Source organism: Lutjanus erythropterus, chromosome 15, assembly GCF_056507025.1.
Source record: "Lutjanus erythropterus isolate fLutEry1 chromosome 15, fLutEry1.hap2, whole genome shotgun sequence".
NCBI classification, from domain to species: Eukaryota; Metazoa; Chordata; class Actinopteri; order Lutjaniformes; family Lutjanidae; genus Lutjanus; species Lutjanus erythropterus.
This window is the reverse complement of record NC_139331.1, coordinates 32,625,658-32,647,569: the sequence shown is the minus strand read 5'-3', so window position 1 is coordinate 32,647,569 and position 21,912 is coordinate 32,625,658. Positions and strand designations below refer to the sequence as shown.

The window sequence follows — 21,912 nt, the reverse complement described above, 5'->3', positions numbered from 1 at the left end:
TTTATTAAATCCAAGTTTATTTATGTAAACAGACGACAGCACAGTAAGAAAGAAACAGACTGACAGGCAGCAACTGGCAGACTGTTTATTCAGATCAACTGGAGTGAAAGAAAGAAGAGACATGTCATAAAACTCAACTGGATTTAGTCTCTCTCTTAACTTTCTTAGAAGAACTTGATTATTTTTCTCAATTCGTCTCAAAAAGCCATTTTAAAAGTTAAACCTCCTCAAAGTCTAAGTTGAGAGTTAATACTGGATCACAGTTTAAATTGGAGTTTGACGTTTTGGTGCAAAATTTAATCTTGGTTTAGAGTGAAAACTAAGCTGATGGTTAAATTTAATCTTTAAGTCTGCTGCAACATAATTTAAAGTTAAACCACAATTTAATTTGGTTAAAAAATCAATCCTTGGCATTGCAACCCAGCCTTGGTGTGTGTGTGTGTGTGTGTGTGTGTGTGTGTGTGTGTGTGTGTGTGTGTGTGTGTGTGTGTGTGTGTGTGTGTGTGTGTGTGTTCTGTTGTGTTGTGTTGGCAGTTCCCACCCCTGTCCTGCAAAACTGTGATGTCAGCATGTCCATGTTTAGTTCCTGTTTTCAGAACCAATAAATAAAGTAATAAAAGTCTTGGATGAGTCACAGCCGTCTCCATGGCGAGGCTCCTCCTTTTAATGACAGACACACACACACACACACACACACACACATGAACACACACACCTAAACAGGATGTGTAATTGTCCCTCACACATCCGGGTGTCTTGTTTGGGATGGTTCAGGTTCATGTTACATTTCAACAGAAGATAAATAAATTACGATAAATATGAACCGTCCCAGAGAAGACACAGTAACGCATGGGGAATTAACAAATCCCTTCAGACACACACATACACACACACACACACACACACTCTAAATGCAGCGCTCCAAGGCACGGGGACCGGGTGGGTGGGGGCTACTCAGTCTTTTCTGTTTTCCCGTCTTTGCTCTGGGGCTCAGCTGTTTTCCGGAGCTGCGTCTTTTCTGAGCTGTTGTTGATCTGTTGGTCGGTGGGTCCGCTTGTCTTCCCGCTCGAGTTTTTGTCCAGGTAGTTGAGCATCTCACTCAGGACCGTCTGGAAGGTGCTGAGAGCCGCGCAGACCGCCGGCGTGCCAAACCCATGAGTGATCAGACTGTCGGGGAGGAGACAGAAACAATGAGAACAATGAATAAAAAAAAAAAACTTTGTTTCATTCAAGTGCAGAAAGAAGAGAGAAATCAGTGTTACAGTTAAGATTTATAAGGCAGATTCCTTTTTCTCTCCTCGGTTTGTACACCTGCAGAGAACTTTTCCTCTCCCTGCATTATGGAGCTTCTAATCCTCCTAAAAGAGTTCCTTTAGTCGAGCTAACCCCTCTCAGAGCAGAGTTTTAATGTCCTGTGATGTTCTAAATGCTCCTTCCACCCTCTTTCTACAATCATTTATGGGGAAACACTGAATACTACACCTGTTTCAGCAACTTCTGGGCCTGAATATTGGCGGGTTTGAACATGTTACATTAACACTTTACAATAAGGGTCACAAAGAGCATTAATACATGGTTAATTATTTTTAAGCAATACTTATATATCATGCGCAAAAAATTAAAGGTTAGGCTTTAAGTTAATGAACATCTAAAGGAACACAAACTTGTCAACCTGGACTGTGTTCACTGATCCCAGCCTTTAACAAACATAAGCCATAACATGGACTATTGACAAGTAACTGGACATTTATTACCCTTAAATGAACATTAATAAAACTGGTTTTCTGTTCATGAAATGGCTCAGCTGTGAACTTCATGATATATGTGTTAATTAGGATTTTAATAACCATATACAAATATTAGTGCCCAAATTAACATGTAAACCTTGTTAACATTAGCCTTAGTGCTTATTATATCATTAATAAACTGTTAGTTAATGCTTATTACTAAATAATTAATGTTAATAGCATCTTTACAAACTATTAAATATCATATGAAGTAATACTGTAGTTAACATGAACCCCATTTGTAAATGATTAAACGACACCTTAGTTAACTCTTTATTATCTGTTACTTAATTCTTATAACTGCATTATTAATGTTAATTAATGCACCCTTATTGTAAAATCAGCACGCAGACTACAATATACAAGATTTGAGTCTGTGTTTTTAACTAAGTGTAACCATGATGCTGAAGAATGAAAGAAATCAGCTGTTTTTCAGGTTGTTTGCGGTAACGTCAGGTTTTCTAAACTGCACAATATTTGGATTTCAGATCATTTGCAGCAGCAGCACCCATGAAACAAGAGGCCCTCCAGATAAGAGAGACTAGGAGACTCATCAAGAAAATAATCGTCAATGAAAATAATGCTTAGCTGCAGCCCTAATGCAAATATTATCATGCATGATGGCAGCTCTATGGGTCTTCAGACTCCATGGGGGTATTTAAAGTTATCAGCAGTCGCAATCAGCCATATTTTTATTGAACTTTCCTAAAAGACCTTTGCTTTGCTGTGCACCCAAATCTACCCCACCCAAATCTTCTTTAATTCTATTTTTTTCCATTTCAATTTGGGGTGTAAAAATATTGATACAGCTGAGTATTGCAATATTATGTTTTGTGATACTGTATCGCTTCAGACCAACCTTATTGATTTTTAATAAAAAAGTGTGCATGCAAAGATTTGTGGCAGGGATGTGTCATCGTAACTGAGACAGGAAGGTGTTGGATGTTACAGCAGCTGTGATAAATAGAAATTCTGTTCTGATTTCATAAAACCAGTCAACTTTTTTTAACTCAGATTTTCTGTACCCCTAACTCTTGTATCATGATATGCATCATATCTCCAAATTCCTGCCGATGCACAGCCCAAGTTTCACGCACACATCAGAATCACTTTAATTAAAGCCAGTAAACAATTTAAAGGCACCACAAGACTGCAGGATAGCAAAAGGGGGAGGTAAGATAAATTAAATTTACAATACGACACTGGTTTGTCTGCTTATAAGATCCTGAGGCAGATTGTTGGAGAAGTCTGGTCACCTCTCATCTCAGACCTTTAATCTGCCAGAATGACGCAGCAGATCAATCCGTCATAACTGTGTTTATAGACCCGAGCTCACATCTTATCTCTACACTGCATCTCTCCCCTTTGGTGGTTTGATAAAACTTTGTATATATTCTGCAAGGGATGACGCCATAGATGTGACATTTCTGCTAACAAGCCGCTGTTCGTTCCCTCCTCCTCCTCCTCCTCTGTCATTTGTGCCAAATAACAAACTGCACAGCTGCAACTTTGGAAAATGGCAAAGCGGTCAGAGCCAAAACGCGGAGCAGCCGGGGCTCTGCAAGGAAACTGTCCACACTCAGTGGGTTTCATTGTTTACAGAGACTCCGGACTGTTAAAGAAATGTCCATGAATTCAGTATAAAGAGCGTGTGTGTGTGTGTGTGTGTGTGTGTGTGTGAGTTACCTGAAGTGTGTGAGGTGTCTCTGGATGTCCAGGTCCAGGATGGGGGTCGGTCTGGAGGAGCCCAGAGGAGAACGATCTTGGCTCAATAAGTCCTGGAACTCCTTACAGATTTGCCTGACAGACAGAAGGAGGGAGGGAGTGAGGGTTTACCATCTGTCTCCAACACAACCGTCGCAATTTGTGCCTTTTTTTTTTTTTTTATGTTTTTGTTTTGCTTTTGCACCCATCCTCATCACTTTGGATCAACTCACACGTGAAATTCCTCCCAGGAAACAACTAAAGGAAACAGTACATGCGGGCGAGGAGACAAGCTCGATGTCTGTGTCCAAAATCCGAGCAAAACATTTTCACAACATGATACTGAAGTTGGTTTTCAACATCCGTCCAGGCTGTCGGTTTGGATTTTATCTGGTGTTGAAATCATTGTTGGGATGTTTTTTTTATCAGAAAAAGAAAATCAACTTAGCTGGAAGAGAGTGGGAGCTGTTTCCCCTCAGAACATCCAGTGCTCGATGTGAAATGGTGCTTGTAAGAATTTACTGTAAACACTGGTGGACTTCTTGGCAGTGAAAGTGCCCCTCTGGGGTGGCCTTCCTTTCAAAGTAAAGGTGCACATATTTTCTCAGAGCAGTCTATCTAGCACAACCTAAAAGAAATATTAATTTTCTGTGTTATGATAAAATTTGAAACTCATGGCTGAATGCTGTGGTCCTGTTGTGTTTCCCTGCTAGTAAGTGTCAGTTATAGCATCTGTTTGCATGAAAAATGTGACTTATTAATTTGCTATTTTAATCTTTTAAAAGCCACCAGAATGCAGGGGACAAAGTTTTACGAAATGCAAAATTTTCTGAGGGAGGACACCCACAAGCATTGCTTTGGTTTTGCAATCCTCCCTATTTTTTAGATCTCAAGGTTGGCAGGTTTGGCCCACCACATGCAGCTGGTGCTCAAAATCTGTGAGCAAAACAAATTAAATAAATTCTCATTTTTATTTGGTTTGGAGTGGACTGGAATTCACCCTATTGCATTTGAAGTTTTGATTTTTAGATTATATTCTTCTTGTAAATGGAGCTGCAACAATTAATCGATTAGTTGCAAACTATTTTGATAATCAATTAATTAGTTTGAGTAATTTTTTAAGATAAAACTTACATGTGAATATTGTCTGTTTTCTTTGCTCCATGGCAGTAAACTGAATATCTTTGAGTTGTGGACATTTAATGACTCCATCTGGGGCATAAGGAAACAGTTTTCACCATTTTCTTGCATTTTATAGACCAAACAACTAATCGAATAATCAAGAAAATAATCAACAATGAAAATAAGTTAGTTGCAGCCCTACTTTATCAGATTTTCTGTTGTTTGACTCTCACATACTCAGCACAACCTCGGGCTTTCTTGTTGTCGAATCGGTTTTAAAATTATCCATTTTTCTTGGCCCTGTTGCAGCTCTGGAATCGATCATGATTTCCACCTGCACCTATAGACCCGTAGACAAACTCTAACTTAAGTCTGAACTTTGACCTGATGGATCCATCGTGGCCGAGACATGAAAACACTGACGTCAGGAGAATTTCAGAATAAAACTCGCTGTATCTTCCCGAGAAGTTACAAAAACAGTTTAAGCTCTAAACTAAGTCAGTGGTATGTGTACGGTGTATCTGTGTGTGTGTGTGTGTGTGTGTGTGTGTGTGTGTGTGTGTGTGTGTGTGTGTGTGTGTGTGTCTGTGTGTGTGTGTGTGTGTGTGTTCTCACTTTGTAGCCAGGACCATTTTCTTGCGTGCGCTGGTTTCTTTCGGCTCACTGTGCTGCCTCGCCAAATGTTCCCCGACCGCCTTGCTGGGAAACTCTGTCTCGCAGGTGTAGCCAAAGTCCCTTGCCAGGTGGAGCGCCTCACCTGAGCACAAAACCAGAGAGAAGACTGATTAAAACCAGCCCTGAAAGGCTTAAATATGAAAACTAGGCTATGAGATGAATTTATCTGAAGGTATAACTTTGGACAAAAGTCTCTAACCTTCCACCAGGGAGGTGAGCAGCGTGACGTTGGCAGCTTTCCTCCGTCCTGCCGGCAGGTTGAGGCCTAGACGGTCTAATTTCTCACGAAGACACCGGCCTCCGTTCTTAGACTTTGCTCTGTGGAAAAGTAAAATAACTTTTTTTTAAGATCACATACTCCTCATCATTACAGCATCACGTTTTATAAGACAGTCATGATTGATCCCCTGATCATTTTTTCACAGAATTTAAACTTCTGTTCTACTTGTTCTTTTAAAGAATGCGTGTTTAATTAATTAAAGATGGAAGAATATAGATTTGCTTTGATTTGACAAAAGCATAAAATCAAAGAGAAAACAATTAAAACATGTCAGCTCATTCTATACTAAATATGATTTCTTTATGTCCCCTTGAGTTTCCTTCTGTCATTTGTCTTTTTCTATACCCAAAGTGAGAAGTTCTATTTTGGAAAACGGAGCAACGATGCTCCCTGTCACGTCTTCATCTTTTATGTTAAAATTAAAAAAAAACCATAAGTGCTTACTACCTATCCAGTAGAACTTGAAGGATCCTTTTGGGATATTTGGATTAAAATTACACATGCTTTTATTTATCATTCTGTTAATAATCAGTGTTTAAACAAAGCACAGTAAAAAAAAAAGTGATTTAACTTAAAAAAAGTTAGTGTCCGGGGCTGCCTTGAAATTTCAATGTTTTTACATTAAAGCCAGTCTTTCATTTCAGACACAGAATTTAAATGTATTAAATTTTAAAGGTAGAATCAGTTGGATTTGTCCGAGCTGTTCGTAAACGCACCACGAAGATAGCTGATTGTTGTGTGTCATTCACAGGACGTCAAATACCAACATTTTGGGTCGGTAAAACGTCCCAAACACAGAAAAACTAAAGAGAAATACAGGCGGAGTCTCTGCAGATACAGCCACCACCACATGAGAGAAGCTTTAAAGGGATTATTTTTCTAAAATGTATTAGAGACAGTTTTCAATATATGTATTTTCTTCAAACTATAAAAAGAAAGAAGGGCCTCACTCTCACACAATGCATGCTGGGAAGTCTGCTAGTACGGTGATGATGTGTCTTTAGTGATTCCATGAAGGCCATGAAGGTACTACTGAGAGGTAATTACAAATAAATAAAACATTTCAGTTTCGTTTTTTTAAGTTTGTAAGAAATAACCATAAAATATTTCCGATTAGTTTTAAAGAAGTAACAAAACAAAGCCACGGGATTTAAATGATGTGTTGTTCTTCATTTATCTGACCTAGTTTTAAAGGTGTTACACCTCATTTAGTTTCTTTTGTCTCAACTGTTGATCAGAGTTGTCATGAATAGTTTAGGTGGCTGATTTAAAGTTAGAAGAACTTGTGTTTGTAAGTTCTGAAATGTTTTGAAAATAAATAGTAGAACTGTTAAACTTAAGAATAAATAGAACTTGTGTATTTAACTTAAGTTAATGAGAAAAGATAAGTGGATTCAACCAAATTCTTAGGATTTTCTACAGTGACGTTCTTGCAAAGTTTCACTTAACGAGGCTTGACAATAAGGATTGCCTGCTGGAATCAGGCGAGTAAAGAAAATTACATTTTCAGCCTCTAAAATATGGGGATTTCCCTGCTTTTCTTTGTTTATTACATTAAACTTAAAGTTTTGAGGTTTTAGACTGACAAAACGAGACATGTAAAGACGTCATCTTGGACTTTAAAAACCTGGGGTGCACATGTGCAGCCCTAGATTAAACACCGCAATTGATTTTGGTCAGGGGTGAGTCATTTCTGGCACACTTGTCCAACTGGATAAGTGAAAAAAAAAACCATTAACATTGAATCCAGCTTAAAGATGGGGTTGGTAGTATTTGTCCGAGCTGTTCCTAAACGCATCAGGATGTCAGAAAACAACGTTTCACAGCCAAGTAATGAGAAAAAATAAGGAGACAGAGGCAGAGGACAGTCTGTGCAGACTTATACTGGGTCATAAGTGATGACTGGAAGGGTTTCTGAGTCTATACGTTGTTTTCTTCAGGGAAATGTTGCAGATTATTCCTTTAAGATAAACTTCAGTACACTGAAGTGAGTGTGCTTCAAATGACATGAGTGAAAACAGTTCAGGTTGTCATGTGATAGAATCATTTCTGTGGTGTAGATGATTTATTCAACTCCAGATGAAGATCAACACCTCTATTTGCTCTTTTTTTTTTTTTTGTTTGACTTTGTTGCTGCCTCATCTTGTAGGACCAGCCATGTTCTCTCTGCTCTCCCTCTCTCCTCTTCCCCCCTTCCCTTTCTCTCCGCCTCATCAATAATACAGCGCTGGCAACTCTTGCTTTCCTCTGGTTCCTCTGATCCTGGCATGCTTTGGCCTGGTCTCGCCTCCCTCTGGCTCCCTGGGCATGGCGGCGCGTGCAGCCCCGGCCCCTCGTTCGCCTACAATGGTCTTTGTGGACGCTACAGTACATCCTCTGTTTTCATCTGAGGGCTACACTGCGCTCGCCAACGTTCGCCAGCCAGATTTACGCTTTAAAAACAGTATTTTCTCTCCATCACACTTGCCTCTTTACATCAATATTATTTTGTTAGAGGATATAATAACGGGAACATTTCGATACAAAACAGCCCTGCAGTAAATTCACAAATTATTGATTTGTGAGGGTATATATTTTTATTATTGTCTGCTTATTTGAGATTTTTATTTTATATACAACCCTGCAGCTGCAGGACAGACTCAGCGGTTTTAAAGTTTTAGGCCTCTCATTCTTTTGGGATGATTTTGAGCGTCCTATATGGAAAAACTCTGCAAAGTTCTCTGCAACAACAGGATGAACTGGTTCTAGAGCTGCGAGATTAGTTGATTAACTGATTAGCTGATCGAAAGAAAGTTAGTTAGCAAATATTTTGATAATCGATAAATCGTTTTAGACATTTTTCAAGCAAGAATGTCACACATTTCCTGCATCCAGCTTCTTAAACGTGATGATCTGCTGCTTTTCTTTTGTCATTTATGACAGTATATGAAGAGTCTTTGAGTTTTGGATGGTTTGTAATATTATATTCTAACAATAAATATCGTTAATGGTACAATATAAAAATAATTGTTACTTGCAGCCCTGAACAGTTCTACGTGGAGCCATTATGCTGCAGTAAGACGAGATGACATTTTAGTAAATTTTAGTTGCATTTAGATCCATTAAAGAAGCAGCCTTGTTCTGTTTTTACTCCCAGGTGTACAGTCAGATTTCCGTCCTGTGCGTGTTGGTGCTGACCTGCGCAGGATGCCGCCCAGTAGGGAGGCGTTGAGGCACTCTGGTGGGGACAGTCTTCTTTTCACCTCGGCGATGGTGACTTTGTACTTGGAGGTGGAGCTGAGCAGCGACAGTCGGCCCGGTACCGAGCAGAACAGATCTGTGGGATTCACCACGCATGTCCCCCCTGCACACAAACACAAACACACTCGTTACCACAAGCATGAGCAGAACTGGGAGCTCGCCATCAGTGAAGACACCGGTTAAGGTTGTAACACCACACGAAATACAGTGAGAGGGTCAGCACAGCTCCATGTTAACCTTCAAGGGGCAGAGACAGGATTTGTAAAGTCGCTCAACTGGCAAAAATGACCATCAACCCACTGCTGCGTAATCCAATTGTCGCCTTTTCTTGATCTAAGAAGAACGCAACCATGTTTTCAGCTTTTTTTCAAATTATCCAGTGGGTTTATTTATCTTGAGTGTCCCATGGAAGAGTTTGCTTTGGAGAAAGCTGACATGGAGCTGTGCTGGTGAATACATAACAGGCGAAGTATTTCTCTAATGATGCTGTGTGTCCAGAGATACTGTAGTACTTTGAACTCAGAAGTATTTAACCATGTTTAAGTGCTACATGCAGCACTTCTGTGTACGACTGCAGGGTCAAATGACAGGCCGAAGCATCATTTACCATAAATATTTCACTTCTAATACAAATGCAACTTTTCCACACTTTTACTCTGTATTGATAATTGCTTGTTTTATTAGCGCAAAGATTATAATGCATCAAAGACACAAGCTTGAATATTTTAGGGAAAATGTGCAGGCATGTTTATCATTGAAATTTTATAAATATTCAGGTGCTTTACAACAATAATACCTTAAAAGTGTATTAGAATTAAAACATGCACAGAGTAGAGGATTACACCAAACTTCTGTCAGCGCACCAACTTAACTGCCTGACTGTGAATTTCTCTTGCCTCCACACGTGTAATCAGTTGATCTGAAGATAATACAGTAATGATGGATTTTACTCCATCCAAAAGCCAGACAAGGAGTAAATACATGCTGTGTGAAAATAAAGTGCGAAGCTAAAAGCGCTAAAAGTCAAATGTGGACTTTAGTTTGAGGGAATATTTCATTTTGCAATGAACTTTGCAAGAAATGAGAGGATTCTTTACTTTTTGTTATGACAAGAGCTACAAGAAAAGAAAAAAAACTCTTTCTTGACTTTAAGTGGAGATGTTTTCAGGTCTGCGCTGGACGTGTTCAGTAAAAATCCATTTAGCCTTGACTCTCAGAAAAAACGTGTAAAATCTTGCTCCAAAAGGTATACATCCTCAACCTGAATCTATATCCATCAGTGATCTTCAGCCTGAAAAAGTCTTCTTTTGTAGAAAACACTCAATTTTGATTTTCCGTGTAAAAGTTCCAGTGGATGAACCTTAACGAAGGGCATATATTGACACCATTTTACATCTTTGTTTTTGAGGGTGGCTTAAACTGTGTACAAACTTTGCATGAGGGTCACATATGAATCACACACGTTAGGGCACAATGCAAGTTATAAACTACGTATCTGTGAGCAGAGCAAACAGAGCAAACAGGTCAGTGCAGCCTGTGTACAATAGTATTAAACTATTACTGCCTCTACTGTGCAGTAAATGGAAATGTTTGTAGCAGGGATAGTTGGATTAATTATAGGATCCCGTTTTCAGCATTTTTACAATTATCGGAACCTGTGTTTTGTTTGGTTTTGTTTTTTCATCAATCAGATATTGGATTGCTGATTAGATAAATTAATTTAAAAATACACTACTTTGTATGTGATGCAGCCGCCTCTCCCTGTTTTTATAGTCTCACTCAACGTCCCGCCTACAACCCTACTTGATTGGTTAAAAGGTGATAAGGTCTATTTCTAATTAAACATGTGTTCAAGTTTTGTGTTGAAAACAAAGATTTTAACTTTATTGCAAATACATATCAGTTCAAAATATCCGTTATCGCTTGCTTTGATTACTAATAATTGGTATCGGTCCTGAAAAAACAATATCCATCGACCAGTAAAGCTTTTCCATTTGTGTTATAACACCTAATTCATTTATCATACTTGATATTTTTATATTAACTTCCCGTCGTTTAAAAAAAAATCTTCTTCTTGTCCTATAAAATCTATGCATCATCAATGTTAACATCCCCGTTTTCAACTTTATGACGTTACATTTTTCAGAAAATCCAATTTATTTTTAAATGTCTTATTTATCTTTAGAAATAAGAGAATTTCATAAATGATCAAATCAAACAACACTTAATCATTTAGTGTATCTGAAGAATTCTGAAATACTGGTTAATAGCCTTTATCATCCTTGTTTGGGGTGTTGATAACCATGATATTAAAAAAAAAATGAAATATTGATGTCATGTTAATTAAACATATATGATAATATTGTGTAAATAATCCAGAACCAGTTTTATCAGTTAAAGCTGCTGACCTTTTCACCATCCATTAAGTGTAATCACACTTTTTGTAGACTTCTGCACAATTACTCTCTCCACCTCTCTACACTTATATTTTGAGTGCAGTTAATTTTCCAAAAAAGGGACAAACCGCACAAAAACAAAGTTAAAGATTAATTTAAATGATAGGATTATTATTTTTATTTAAATTTCTATAGATATTGCGATAATATTGTTATTGCGACAATAATTGCGTAATGAAAATCAGATATTGTGACAGCATAACTTCATGCTATTGCTAATATATGTTTAAATATAATTGGCGCTGCGATGATTAGTCATTAATTAATTAGTTGTCAACTACTGAATTAATCAACAGCTATTCTGATAATCAGTTAATTATTTTGAGTAATATTTTTTAAAAGAAAAAGGTCAAAATTCTCTGATTTCAGTATTTCAAATGTGAATATTTCCTAGTGTCTTTAGTCGTCTATGACAGTTAACTGAACATCCTTTGGGATCAATATTTTTCACAATTTTCTGAGAACCAAAAAACCTGTCAGTTAATCGAGAAAATTACTGACATATTAATAGATCATGATAATAATCATTAGTTGCATGAAGAAAATATTATGATAAATTCACACTACATTAGATCAGGTAGCTTCAATCAACACTAGCAAGATCAATCCTTTTTTTTTCTGGTTAAATATTACATTTTTTTTTTTTTACTGTGTACATATATTTATATTTCAGTTTCAGGTCAATATTTGTGAGGAAAGCCTGCTGTAATCCCATGGGGGGAAAACAAAACCTTCTTTCTAATCACCTTCCACCAACCACCAAGTTGGCTTCATTGTGGACTTGCGGCTCCTGCGTGTGTGAATAAATGATTGCGGTTGTGATGATGGTGAAGGCTCTTTCACATTATTAATTGCATCTGAATCAGTGTTGCCGGGTCCTCCTGGAATATATCGACTGCTCTGAGTAGGCCTATTATTATTAAACTTTCACTTGAACTAACGTCCCAAGCAGCTGAAACGCAAGGTTTCTGTCTGATGTACTGTAGGCTATATTCTATTATTCATCTGCCTCATTATCAAATCTAACAGCAGGGTGTGTCGCTTTGTTATTAGGCCGTGCTGGATATGATGGAATGAAGGAAAAGGATGCCATTTAGGCCGAGTAGAACAACGCTGCAGGCGAAAAGATTGGCTGCACACGCCAATCTTTTTCGGGGCAATGTGGACAATTTGGCCACCAGCTAAGCCTTATATATGAGCAACTGTAGCCTATATTTGTGCTCTGAGAATCTATTATTCACAATCAGCAGAAATGTGCTACTTTCACATCATGTTTCTGGCCGCAGGAAGGCAGTTAGACTTGCAGCTTCAAACGACATGTCACCGGGGTTCAGCACCACGGACAGCCGCTTCCACCTTTCATTTCAGCACCTGGACAGCACCACTGTGACATCATAATGGTGCGTTGTAGTCCAGCGGGCAGCGCTTTGTACAGGGCAGGATGGGACTTGTATTTCACTCAGGCTGTCAAAAAAAAAAATGGACGATTGCAGGTCGGGGGAATTGGTTGATATTATTGGTTAAACTTGTGTGTATGTGTATGTGTGTGTGTGTGTGTGTGTGCGCGCGCGTGTGCGTGTGTGTTGTGCACGTGTGAAGTCCGGCTCGTCTGCGTCTATATGTGACACAAACCGGGCAGAGCTGTCTGTCAGGCTCACGCGCTCTGACAGGGGCGCGCGTCTGTGAAAGCCGCGGGTTCACATCATATTAATTCCCCTAAAAATGTTTTGATTCAAAGTAGTTTGTATTTTATGTTGCCAAGGGCAATCGAAAAGAGCTATTGCCGGTAGTGCAGTCAGTGGAGCGCGCGGGCCCAGAGGCGATAACGGTATTTAAGCAACGGAGAGTAGCCTCGGGCTGCGGCGCGAGCGGCGGGCGGGATCACACGCGGAATCAAGCGCCTTTTACGAGTTTGCCACGAAAATTAAAGAAAAAGAGACACGGGCCAAATGTCATTCTCCTCATATTTTAACAACAATGTTTATAGCTCCAAAAAGAGCCCGCCAATGTCTTGACAGAAAAGAGGGAGGCGCGTGCACGGGACGTGGAGGCGGGGGCGCGCCTGACAGATCAGCTTGATCTGTGAGGCTGCTGCTGTTAGAGCTGAACTGGAAAAGGGATAGCAGGGTGATTAAAAACACAGACGACTCCTCCTAAGTAGGATCCGCGTTTCTTGAGTGATTTTCTTTTGAAAAAGGTTATGTGAATATTCATGCCGCCAAAGCCGCAGTCAGAAAGAACAACATTAATATGATCTCGGCTGAATCCGGGGCCCCGCTCGGCATTAGCATATCAAAGCGTCCGCCCGAGGCGAGAGAAGCTATCGATACGGGAGCGGGAGGTAAAGCAAAGATTATTGGTTGTGATGGTTGCAGCGGCTGAGCTCAGGGCCAAATACGGCGCACCATTAACCGAAAGTGATAGCGAAGGGATTCCCGCGTCAATCCGAGAGAAAAGCCCCAACACCTAGGCAGAGCTGATGAAAAATTAAACCCGAGACACAGCCTTCCTCTCTCTGTATGGAAAACTACACATAGTCCCGACTCAAAAACAGCAGCGGGCTTTGATGGACCAGAGGCAGATCCACAGCGTGTTAAAAAGCCAGACTCGGGAGGAAATTGGCCGGTCTCGAGTCCACATCCACAGCCTCCCCCCCTGAAGAGTCAACCTGAGCCGCCTTCACGACCCAGCCTCTAAAGGCTAGGATTAATTCCGCTGTCTCTGATTAAACACACAGGTACAAAGAAACAATTACTGCACTCAAAAAAAAAATATATATTATTATGTTTACATCACAGCCCACAAATAAATATATAAAAGAAAAATAACAAGAGGATGAAATAGAATTTGCCCAGAAGCAACAGTGAAAACAGCCAGGCTAAATAAAACTATATCGTTGATTTCCCATTTGGTTTCAAATAATTTTCTTAGACGGCTATTTTGTTGGCATACCACATTAATCGAACCGGATTTAATTTATTAAGTTACAGTGGACATTATAGATCTATAATTTAATTTGTAAGCGGTTAGTTTGTTAATTTAAGCCTGTTGTAACATTATAAATCATTTTATCGTCCGCAAAATTATGGGTTTTTATACATATAGGCTACTAAAAATAAATAATTCCTTGTAATAGAAGCCGTGTTTCCTTTTTGATTTTATTACAGAAGTAAGATGAGATCGACAGCAGCAATGTTTGGGGATTATGATGAATTTATGATCTTAAAATAAACATGAATATTACATTAAAAAAATAGCGTGTTTATTTGATGAGAACAAAGACAAGCCGTCAGTCTATTCTGTGGAAATGTAGCCTACAGGTTTGACTTCAAAAAGGAAGCGTTTAACTACTGTGTGACAGGCTATAACGTGTCAATGTAGTTAGCTAACACTTTAAAATCAGTGCCATATTAATTCGTGACTTTGTTGACGTTTTGATTTTTTTTTTTTTTTAGAGAGAGAGAACAATCTCAAAGACAATGTTTAGAGACACTGGTGAAAAATAAAGACGTAGGTGTTGAGTGACAGTCCATTTCATACTGGAAATGGGAAGCACCGTCTGTGCGCCTGTACACCGTGTTAGCGTTTAAATAGGCGAGAAAATGGGGCCGTTCCTGCTGTAACATGTTGACAGCAGACAAGAGAGGAGTGTTCCGCCTGTTTGTCTGCCTGCTCGCGCGCTGTCTTGTCGTGTCGAGCCGTTGAGTGTTCACTTCACGGCCTCCGGTACGACAACAGAGAATAAACGGGGCCCTTACCTCTCCGGATGACGCCCCCTTGGCCGTTCAGCACGAGCCCACACTGCGCTTCCACGGAGCCCTGCGGAGACACGCACTCATTAGGACGAGCAGGGAGGTGAAATCACTTCACCCAGATTTTTCACACTGCTGGAGCACACTTTTACCCAGCTGTCAGGCTCCAGAAACACATGGAATTAATGCTGTTTATTTCGTGCATCCAGTGGAGGGGTTTATTCACCGTCTCACACAGAAAAAACATTTTTTCTTTAGAGGGACTCAAGAAAACTAAGACCATAAAATAAGAAAAATTTTAATTATGACAGCAGCACTGTTTTGATATAAAGCATATGATACTAAATGCAGGCAACATCAAATATCCTGTAAATAGATCAAATGAGTTATTCCTGACCATTTTCCACTTAAAATGCAGCAGTTTTCACCTGTATGAATGATTTCCCCCTCTCAGGTTTAGGGCTGCAACCAACAATTTTCATTGTACACTAATCTGGTGATCATTTTCTCGATTAATCAATCAGTTGTTCGGTCCATAAAATATCAGAAGATGGTGCAAAATGTTGATCAAAGCCCACAGTGACATCCTGCCACAGAGGACTAAAGAAGCCAGAAAATAATCAGGTGGAATCAGAGAATTTGGACTTTTCTTTATCTTAAAAAAAAAAATTGATTCAAGCCAAGTAATCGAACATCAGAATAGTTGGCGATTAATTTAGTGGTTCACAACTAATCGATTAATCTTGTACATCCAATATGAGTCAGTGATTCCTAATTATTTCCATTTAAAATGCTGCAGATTTGACCTCTTGTCATATATTTAAGGCAGTATGATGATTTGTCCCTCTCAGGTCATTTAAGTTGAAATATTTTTAAAAGCCTTAAGGGGCAGAAGTCAGTATTCCATAAGAAAGCATTATTAAATTAGTGCATAATTGTGTCTTGCTGTAATCTACTTTAAATTAGCTTTATGATATCTTGTTGTACTCAGTTCATCTCCCTTTTCCCACTGTTAATTTTCATGAAAGCCTTTTATAGGGATTGCTGTTGCAAATTAGCATCCGCTATAGACACTATGACTCTTGCATCGGATAGCTGTTTTCAGTTTGAATCTGCCCCTATCAAATACATCATGAATAGACGAAAAAAGTCTGAGAAATTCACATTCCTGTGTAGCAGAATATGTGTTTTTGATTGTCTCCCACACAATTAATCATCTCACGACCCCTCAGATGTGTCTTGTGACCCCTTTGGAGGGTCCTGACCCACATGTTGGGAACCACTGCATGTAGATCCTTCTTGACAACACAGTAAAGTTTGGCAACAGCATCTCACACCGTTCACCTTAAATCTTCTTTTTTTTAAAAAAAAAAAAAAATGTGCCCTGTTGCGCCCTCTTTGAACAGTTTTCAGTGGTGGAAGCCTTTTTGTTAGAAAGTGTACGTCACTTAGCAGGCTTTGAGTAAAATTGAGGGCAGAGTAAAATAAAGGATGCAGCTCACGGCTCACCCAGAAACGAGCTTAATTTGAAAGGCTTCGGGCTATAAGCGAGGACAGCACAACCCATCCAGACTGAGAAATGAGCACGAGTGTCCAGAGTTTGTTGCAGCCACCAACCTGTTGGGGATCACTCTGTAGCATAACACGCAACGAGCGCAGAACATATACAGGCCTGTATGTATGGAAACCTGTTACCGCCGCCATTTTGCTCCAGATCACACTCGCGTGCTATCAACAATGTCATCAAGAAAGGAGAACACGCGCTTTTTCATTCAGAAAACAGTTAATCCCCCGTGCGAGCCTCGAGGCCAGGCCCACGCAGAAGCCCCTGATTAAAATAAAACCTGAAAAAAGGAGCTTGTTGTAGCTCTTTCTTAACCAGCTCCTGCTCTGTTTCTTTTCTTCTATTCCGAAGCTAAAGTGATTATAAAATCAATATACAAAACGCAGAGGTCTTGCATGAATTAGCTTAGTGACGGGAGAAAGGTGTGGCAGCTGCTTTTGTTCAGCATGAAAATCTCTTTAACGCGCTCAAAGATGCGACCGGGCTGCACGAGACCATAGGCGCATCTGTTCGCTTCATACATCCGCCTCGTGCAAGCTCAGGTTCACGAGCCGTTTCTTTCTTTTCCTCAATAAAGGGTCAAACCTGTGCTCTTTTATATGTCGACAGCTTTAGATAAATATAGCATTTGCTCCAACAATGACCAACTATGAGCTCTATAGGTTTGAAAATTAAAATAAAGGCAGCATACTTATGCTATAACTTTTAGACTAATGTAATTTGATTTAACGACAAATATTAAATATAATAAATTGCATATTGTTGTCATTATCACGGAATTTAAGGCGTTAATTTTTAAAATATAAATCGCAAAACAAATATTTTAAAATAATAATAATAAAAAATAATAATAAAGGCACGATTATAATTCCCTAAACGTGCTGCAATATTTACAGACAATTCGGGTTATTTTTAATTTCATCATCCTCAGGGTATACTGCCACACCCTTTAAATAAAGTAAAATCATTAAAAGAAAACTGCATCCTTGCTATAAAAACTAAAATCGGATTAGTTTTCAAACGTAATTATTTATCGCCATTAAAATATTTGTTATGATTATTGATGCTATTTAAGGTCATCAGCATTAGGATATTTTGAGTGAATAATTATGCATTTATATATATATATATATATATATATATATATATATATATATATATATATATATATATATATATATATATATAATATGATTACTCTTCAAATGTAATTATGTATCGTTATCATAGTGATATGTGTTATTATTGTTAGTATTTTAAAAGAGCGTCACATAAGGATACTTTCAGCGAATTGTGACACAAAATAAAGCTGATTACCCCTCAGATATAATTATTTATCGTCAATAAAGTAACATATTTGTTATTATTACTGCTAATATTCAAAAATAGCGTCAACATTAGGATACTTTCAGCTTATGTAGCGTAATGACGTCTAAAAATGTCGACAAAAGCGACACTTTGTCTTGCTGAACTTGAGTGGAGTTTTGTAAATAAGTTAACGTGACTGAAATTATGTGTCGCCGGCTGCCTTAAATTGTATTTAACTAGAGACGTGTTTTAACCAGCTCAGATGTCGCTGCATAAGTAACAAAGTTGATTGACGTTAAGTCGGTAATTGGATAAACTACGGTGCTTTATGGCGCCCGAGCTGGGCATTGTGCCCTGAACCCCGATCCGTTAATCCGCCCTTTACCGGAGAATAGAGAAACCAGCGGCTTTTCTTTGCCTCAACAGACAGCCGGACACACACACACACACACACACACACACACACACACACACACACACACACACACACACACAAGAGCCGTGCGAGTCCGTTTTCATCTCGACCATTTCTTTACATCGAAAAGAATTATGTAAAATATGGGTCACGTGTGTTTCTGGGAAAAATAAAGGGCGGATTTCACAATAGGATTGTATAGACTGCCAGTCAATTAACCTTTAGAAACAGGCCTGCCTTTCAGAGGCACGTACGGCGCCGTGTGGACTTGACATTTACTCAGCCTGCTGTACAGTCACGTTTGGTTTGGCAACAAAATTATCTCAAGATGATCTCCAATATTATTATTTACCCCAGAGTGGGACAGAGTCAGTGGCTGCTGGGGGATAAAACCTACAGGCCAAATGTGGCTGTAACACAGCCTCGTCAGTGTCACATACAGACAGCAGACAGATGAAGCAGACAGGCAGACAGACAGACATCTGGCGCTGTCTTTCTGTTCAATATTTTTTGGAATTGCTGTGTTGCTGGTACAATAGATGGCGAGGGAGGAAGGGGGGGGGGGGGGGGGGGGGTTCAGGGATACTGGGCCTTGTGGCAGCTATACGGGTCTGTTATCTCATCCTATCTGATGGAGCAGTGTTAATAAAGCAGACACGAGAAGGTGAAGTAAAGGTGGGGGCGGTGAGGTGTTGGATCTGAGGCCTTCAGGCGACTGTGAATTAGCGGGGAAAAAAGAGTGATGGAGGCCGTCGGTACCTGCAGGTCGTCGGACGCCGGCGTTGGAAGACCCAGGCCGGCCCCGGGCAGCAGCCTCTGGTCTGGGTGGTGCATACCGACGCCGTAGGCCTGGGAGCCGTGTGACGTCATCAGCGACAGGTCATGGCGACGGTAGGCGTCGAGGCAGCCGAGCTCGCGCCGCTGCTGCTCGTCCAGGCACGAGGACTTGAGGGCCGAGCGCGCGTTGTGCAGGTTGATGAAGTCGGCGGGCTCCCCGTGGTGGATCTGCTGGTAGTACTGGCCCGAGTGCAGCGAGTTCAGCCCGTAGGCCTCCGGGGCCACGGCCGGGTGGGAGTGCTGGAACTCGTAGTGGAAGGACTGGTGGTGGAGGGGCGTGTACTGGTGGTTGGCCGAGAAATAGGGCGAGGCGAACTCCGTCCCCGCCGGCGCCGGGTAGGTGAGCGGGGAGGAGGAGGAGTAGGCGACCGAGGAGTTGGCCACGGACTCCAGGCAGCCGAGCTGCATGAGCCGGTAGCTGTTTGATCCGTCGTGACGTATCTACAAGATAATAAAGAGACGGGGAAATATATGAGCCGTGTCATTTAGCATCAGCCGGTGGTGTCTCCTCTCTCTGCCTCCCAAACACACTCAAAAACACAACTCACACACTCAAAGCGGGGTTTTTTTTATTCCACTTTAAACCACCTGAAGGAGATGTCATTTCCACACGCCCGGGAGGGGAACGAACGCGCGGCAACAGGAGCCATCGGTATTTTTTCTCCCCTCCCTTTGGCATGCCTGTCACTCTCCTCGCAGCGTTTTAAAAGGCGTGCTGTTATATATTATTATTATTACCACCGAGCTGCTGGCAAATTTACTGTCCCAGCTCTCTCGCTCATTGTGGATGGGAGGTAAGCAGAGTGAGACACAGCGGAGTGTTCCGCCCTAAAATGTTCTAATCACACTGTTACCGGCTCACACACGAGCCTCATTTGCTTCCACACACTAATAAAAAGCCCCGTTTTTACCGGCAGCTGCACTGAGATGCTCGACTCATTTCTCCCTCCATGCATTTTATTTTTTTTTTTTCTAAATCCATGCGATACAGTATATTCCACTCAGAGACTTCTTTGAGAGCGGTCTCGGCATGCCTCCAGTTTAAACCAAACTATATTTAATCTTCTACACAACGTCTGCAATTTCATGAATTAAAAGGATGTTCAGAAAAATAAATTAGCCTACCTCTGCGTCGTGGACAAGTCCGGGGAAGGTCGCTGACATTGTGCTTTCTCCAAAGTAACCCGTGTTTTTTTTTTTCTCCGCTCTCTGGCCCGATCGAATAATAATAAAAATGCGTTAAAATCCTCAAAAAGCGAGAGAAATGGAAAAGTCCCCCCTCGCGCGCTCTCGGTAACGGCAGAAAGCTGGCGGAACGCGAGCGTCTCCCCTCTGCACGGACGGGGCTGGCTCACGGATTTTGTACTTGCAGGGTATTTCTCGGCTGATGTCGTAGGTCCCTTGGTAATATAGAAGTTTTGAAAATTAAGCATCAGCACTGAGGAATGGGAGGACAATAGACGGAGCGGAGCATCCCAGGAGACAAGGAATAAATATTGTATCTTCGCCTTAATAAGGAACCAAGTGCTTCTTTCAACATTTTCTACGCTTTTTGTGGACATTTTCCTTTTTGACCCGTTTGTATTTTCACGAGGTCTTCTGCTCGCTTTCGTCGTGTTGTTATTATTATTTTTTTTTTATTCACACCGGCTAAGTCGTTTTTACAAAAATGTACGGATTTTCAACGGAAATGTAAGTTTGCTTTGAAATATTATACAGCTAATTTCGACAATTACCAACGGAATAAAATGGGTTTTCGTTTGTTTCTAGAATGAATTTACTTAGCTTTGGCGAGGAATTTAAATTTGAAACGATGTGTTTTCGATGCCCTCTGCATGTCTTTAGATGATTTTTCATATTATTGCTATTTTAGACATTTTTGCTACTGTGCTGTATACGAATTTCAAAATGAAACAATCACATATGTGCACGTATTTTTTAGAGCAGATTCAATCGATAAAATAACAACAGAATCAATCAAATATTATACTTTTTACAGTTTATGAATTAAAATAGCTTAATTTGAAAATAAACCAGTAATAGTAATTATTATGGCTTGAATTGTTTAGTTTTTACGTGCTAAATTAAATCTACAATCCTGCTCATTTATTTCTTTTTTAGTTATTTTTTACTCATTCATGGAAAACAGCTTTTGATGAACGTTATTTATTTATTTTTTCTCTTTATAGTCGTGAGGGTGAGGAGGGGGGAGGGGGGGTTTACTATGAGTGTTGCCTTTGTGAAGAATCGACAGAAGCACGAGACCTTTTCTCTTTTCAAATCAGCTTTGTATGTGTATGTGTGACCAGAGGCGCGTGCATGCATTGAATCGAAGAATGGATGATGGCGAGTGCTGCTTTTATTATTATTATTATTATTATTATTATTATTATTATTATTATTATTATTATTATTATTGGATTTGGACTTGCAAATCAGAACTGGCACTATTTTATTTTTCGGTCAGTCGGTCAGCCTCGTGACCTCTTCCTCTCTCTCTCTCTCTCTTGCTCTCTCTTTCTTTTTGCCTTTCTCCTCGTGCTGTAACTCACCTGAGCACGCGCCCTCGGGGTGGTCCTGCCCAGCTGAACGGAGCTGTTGTGGTGTTGTGGAGGAAGATGATAGAGGAGGAGTTTTTTTGTTTGTTTCTATTCATTTAAAGGCGTATAAGCTTTGAGGGGGAAAAATAATACAATAAGGCGAATATTATTAATTTGTTTACCTTTTATAGGATAAAACCCAATCAGTAACAGGTGCACAGAGCCTCACAAT

At 40.0% G+C, this 21,912-nt stretch overlaps 1 protein-coding gene across 1 annotated transcript; it reads right to left on the bottom strand.

Moving 5' to 3' along the window:
- Positions 1 to 442: 442 nt before the first annotated feature.
- Positions 443 to 20,483, bottom strand: tfap2d (transcription factor AP-2 delta (activating enhancer binding protein 2 delta)). The gene is made up of 8 exons (XM_084737333.1): positions 20,266 to 20,483; positions 19,063 to 19,581; positions 15,023 to 15,083; positions 8,746 to 8,911; positions 5,488 to 5,606; positions 5,229 to 5,370; positions 3,474 to 3,587; positions 443 to 1,167 (listed from the first exon to the last, which is right to left on the bottom strand). Exons 1-8 carry the CDS (start codon positions 20,302 to 20,304, stop codon positions 951 to 953), a joined length of 1,377 nt encoding a protein of 458 aa, XP_084593459.1. The 5' UTR covers positions 20,305 to 20,483; the 3' UTR covers positions 443 to 950.
- Positions 20,484 to 21,912: the final 1,429 nt, after the last annotated feature.

Bases quoted from the DNA above. Each gene is read 5' to 3' on its own strand.
- tfap2d (XM_084737333.1), bottom strand. From the start codon at position 20,304: ATGTCAGCGACCTTCCCCGGACTTGTCCACGACGCAGAG. The intron at 15,084-19,062 runs GTACCGACGGCC...GTGTCTCCGCAG, and splicing joins CGGCGTCCGACGACCTGCAG to GGCTCCGTGGAAGCGCAGTG. The intron at 3,588-5,228 runs GTGAGAACACAC...TCTGTCTGTCAG, and splicing joins AAAATGGTCCTGGCTACAAA to GCAAATCTGTAAGGAGTTCC.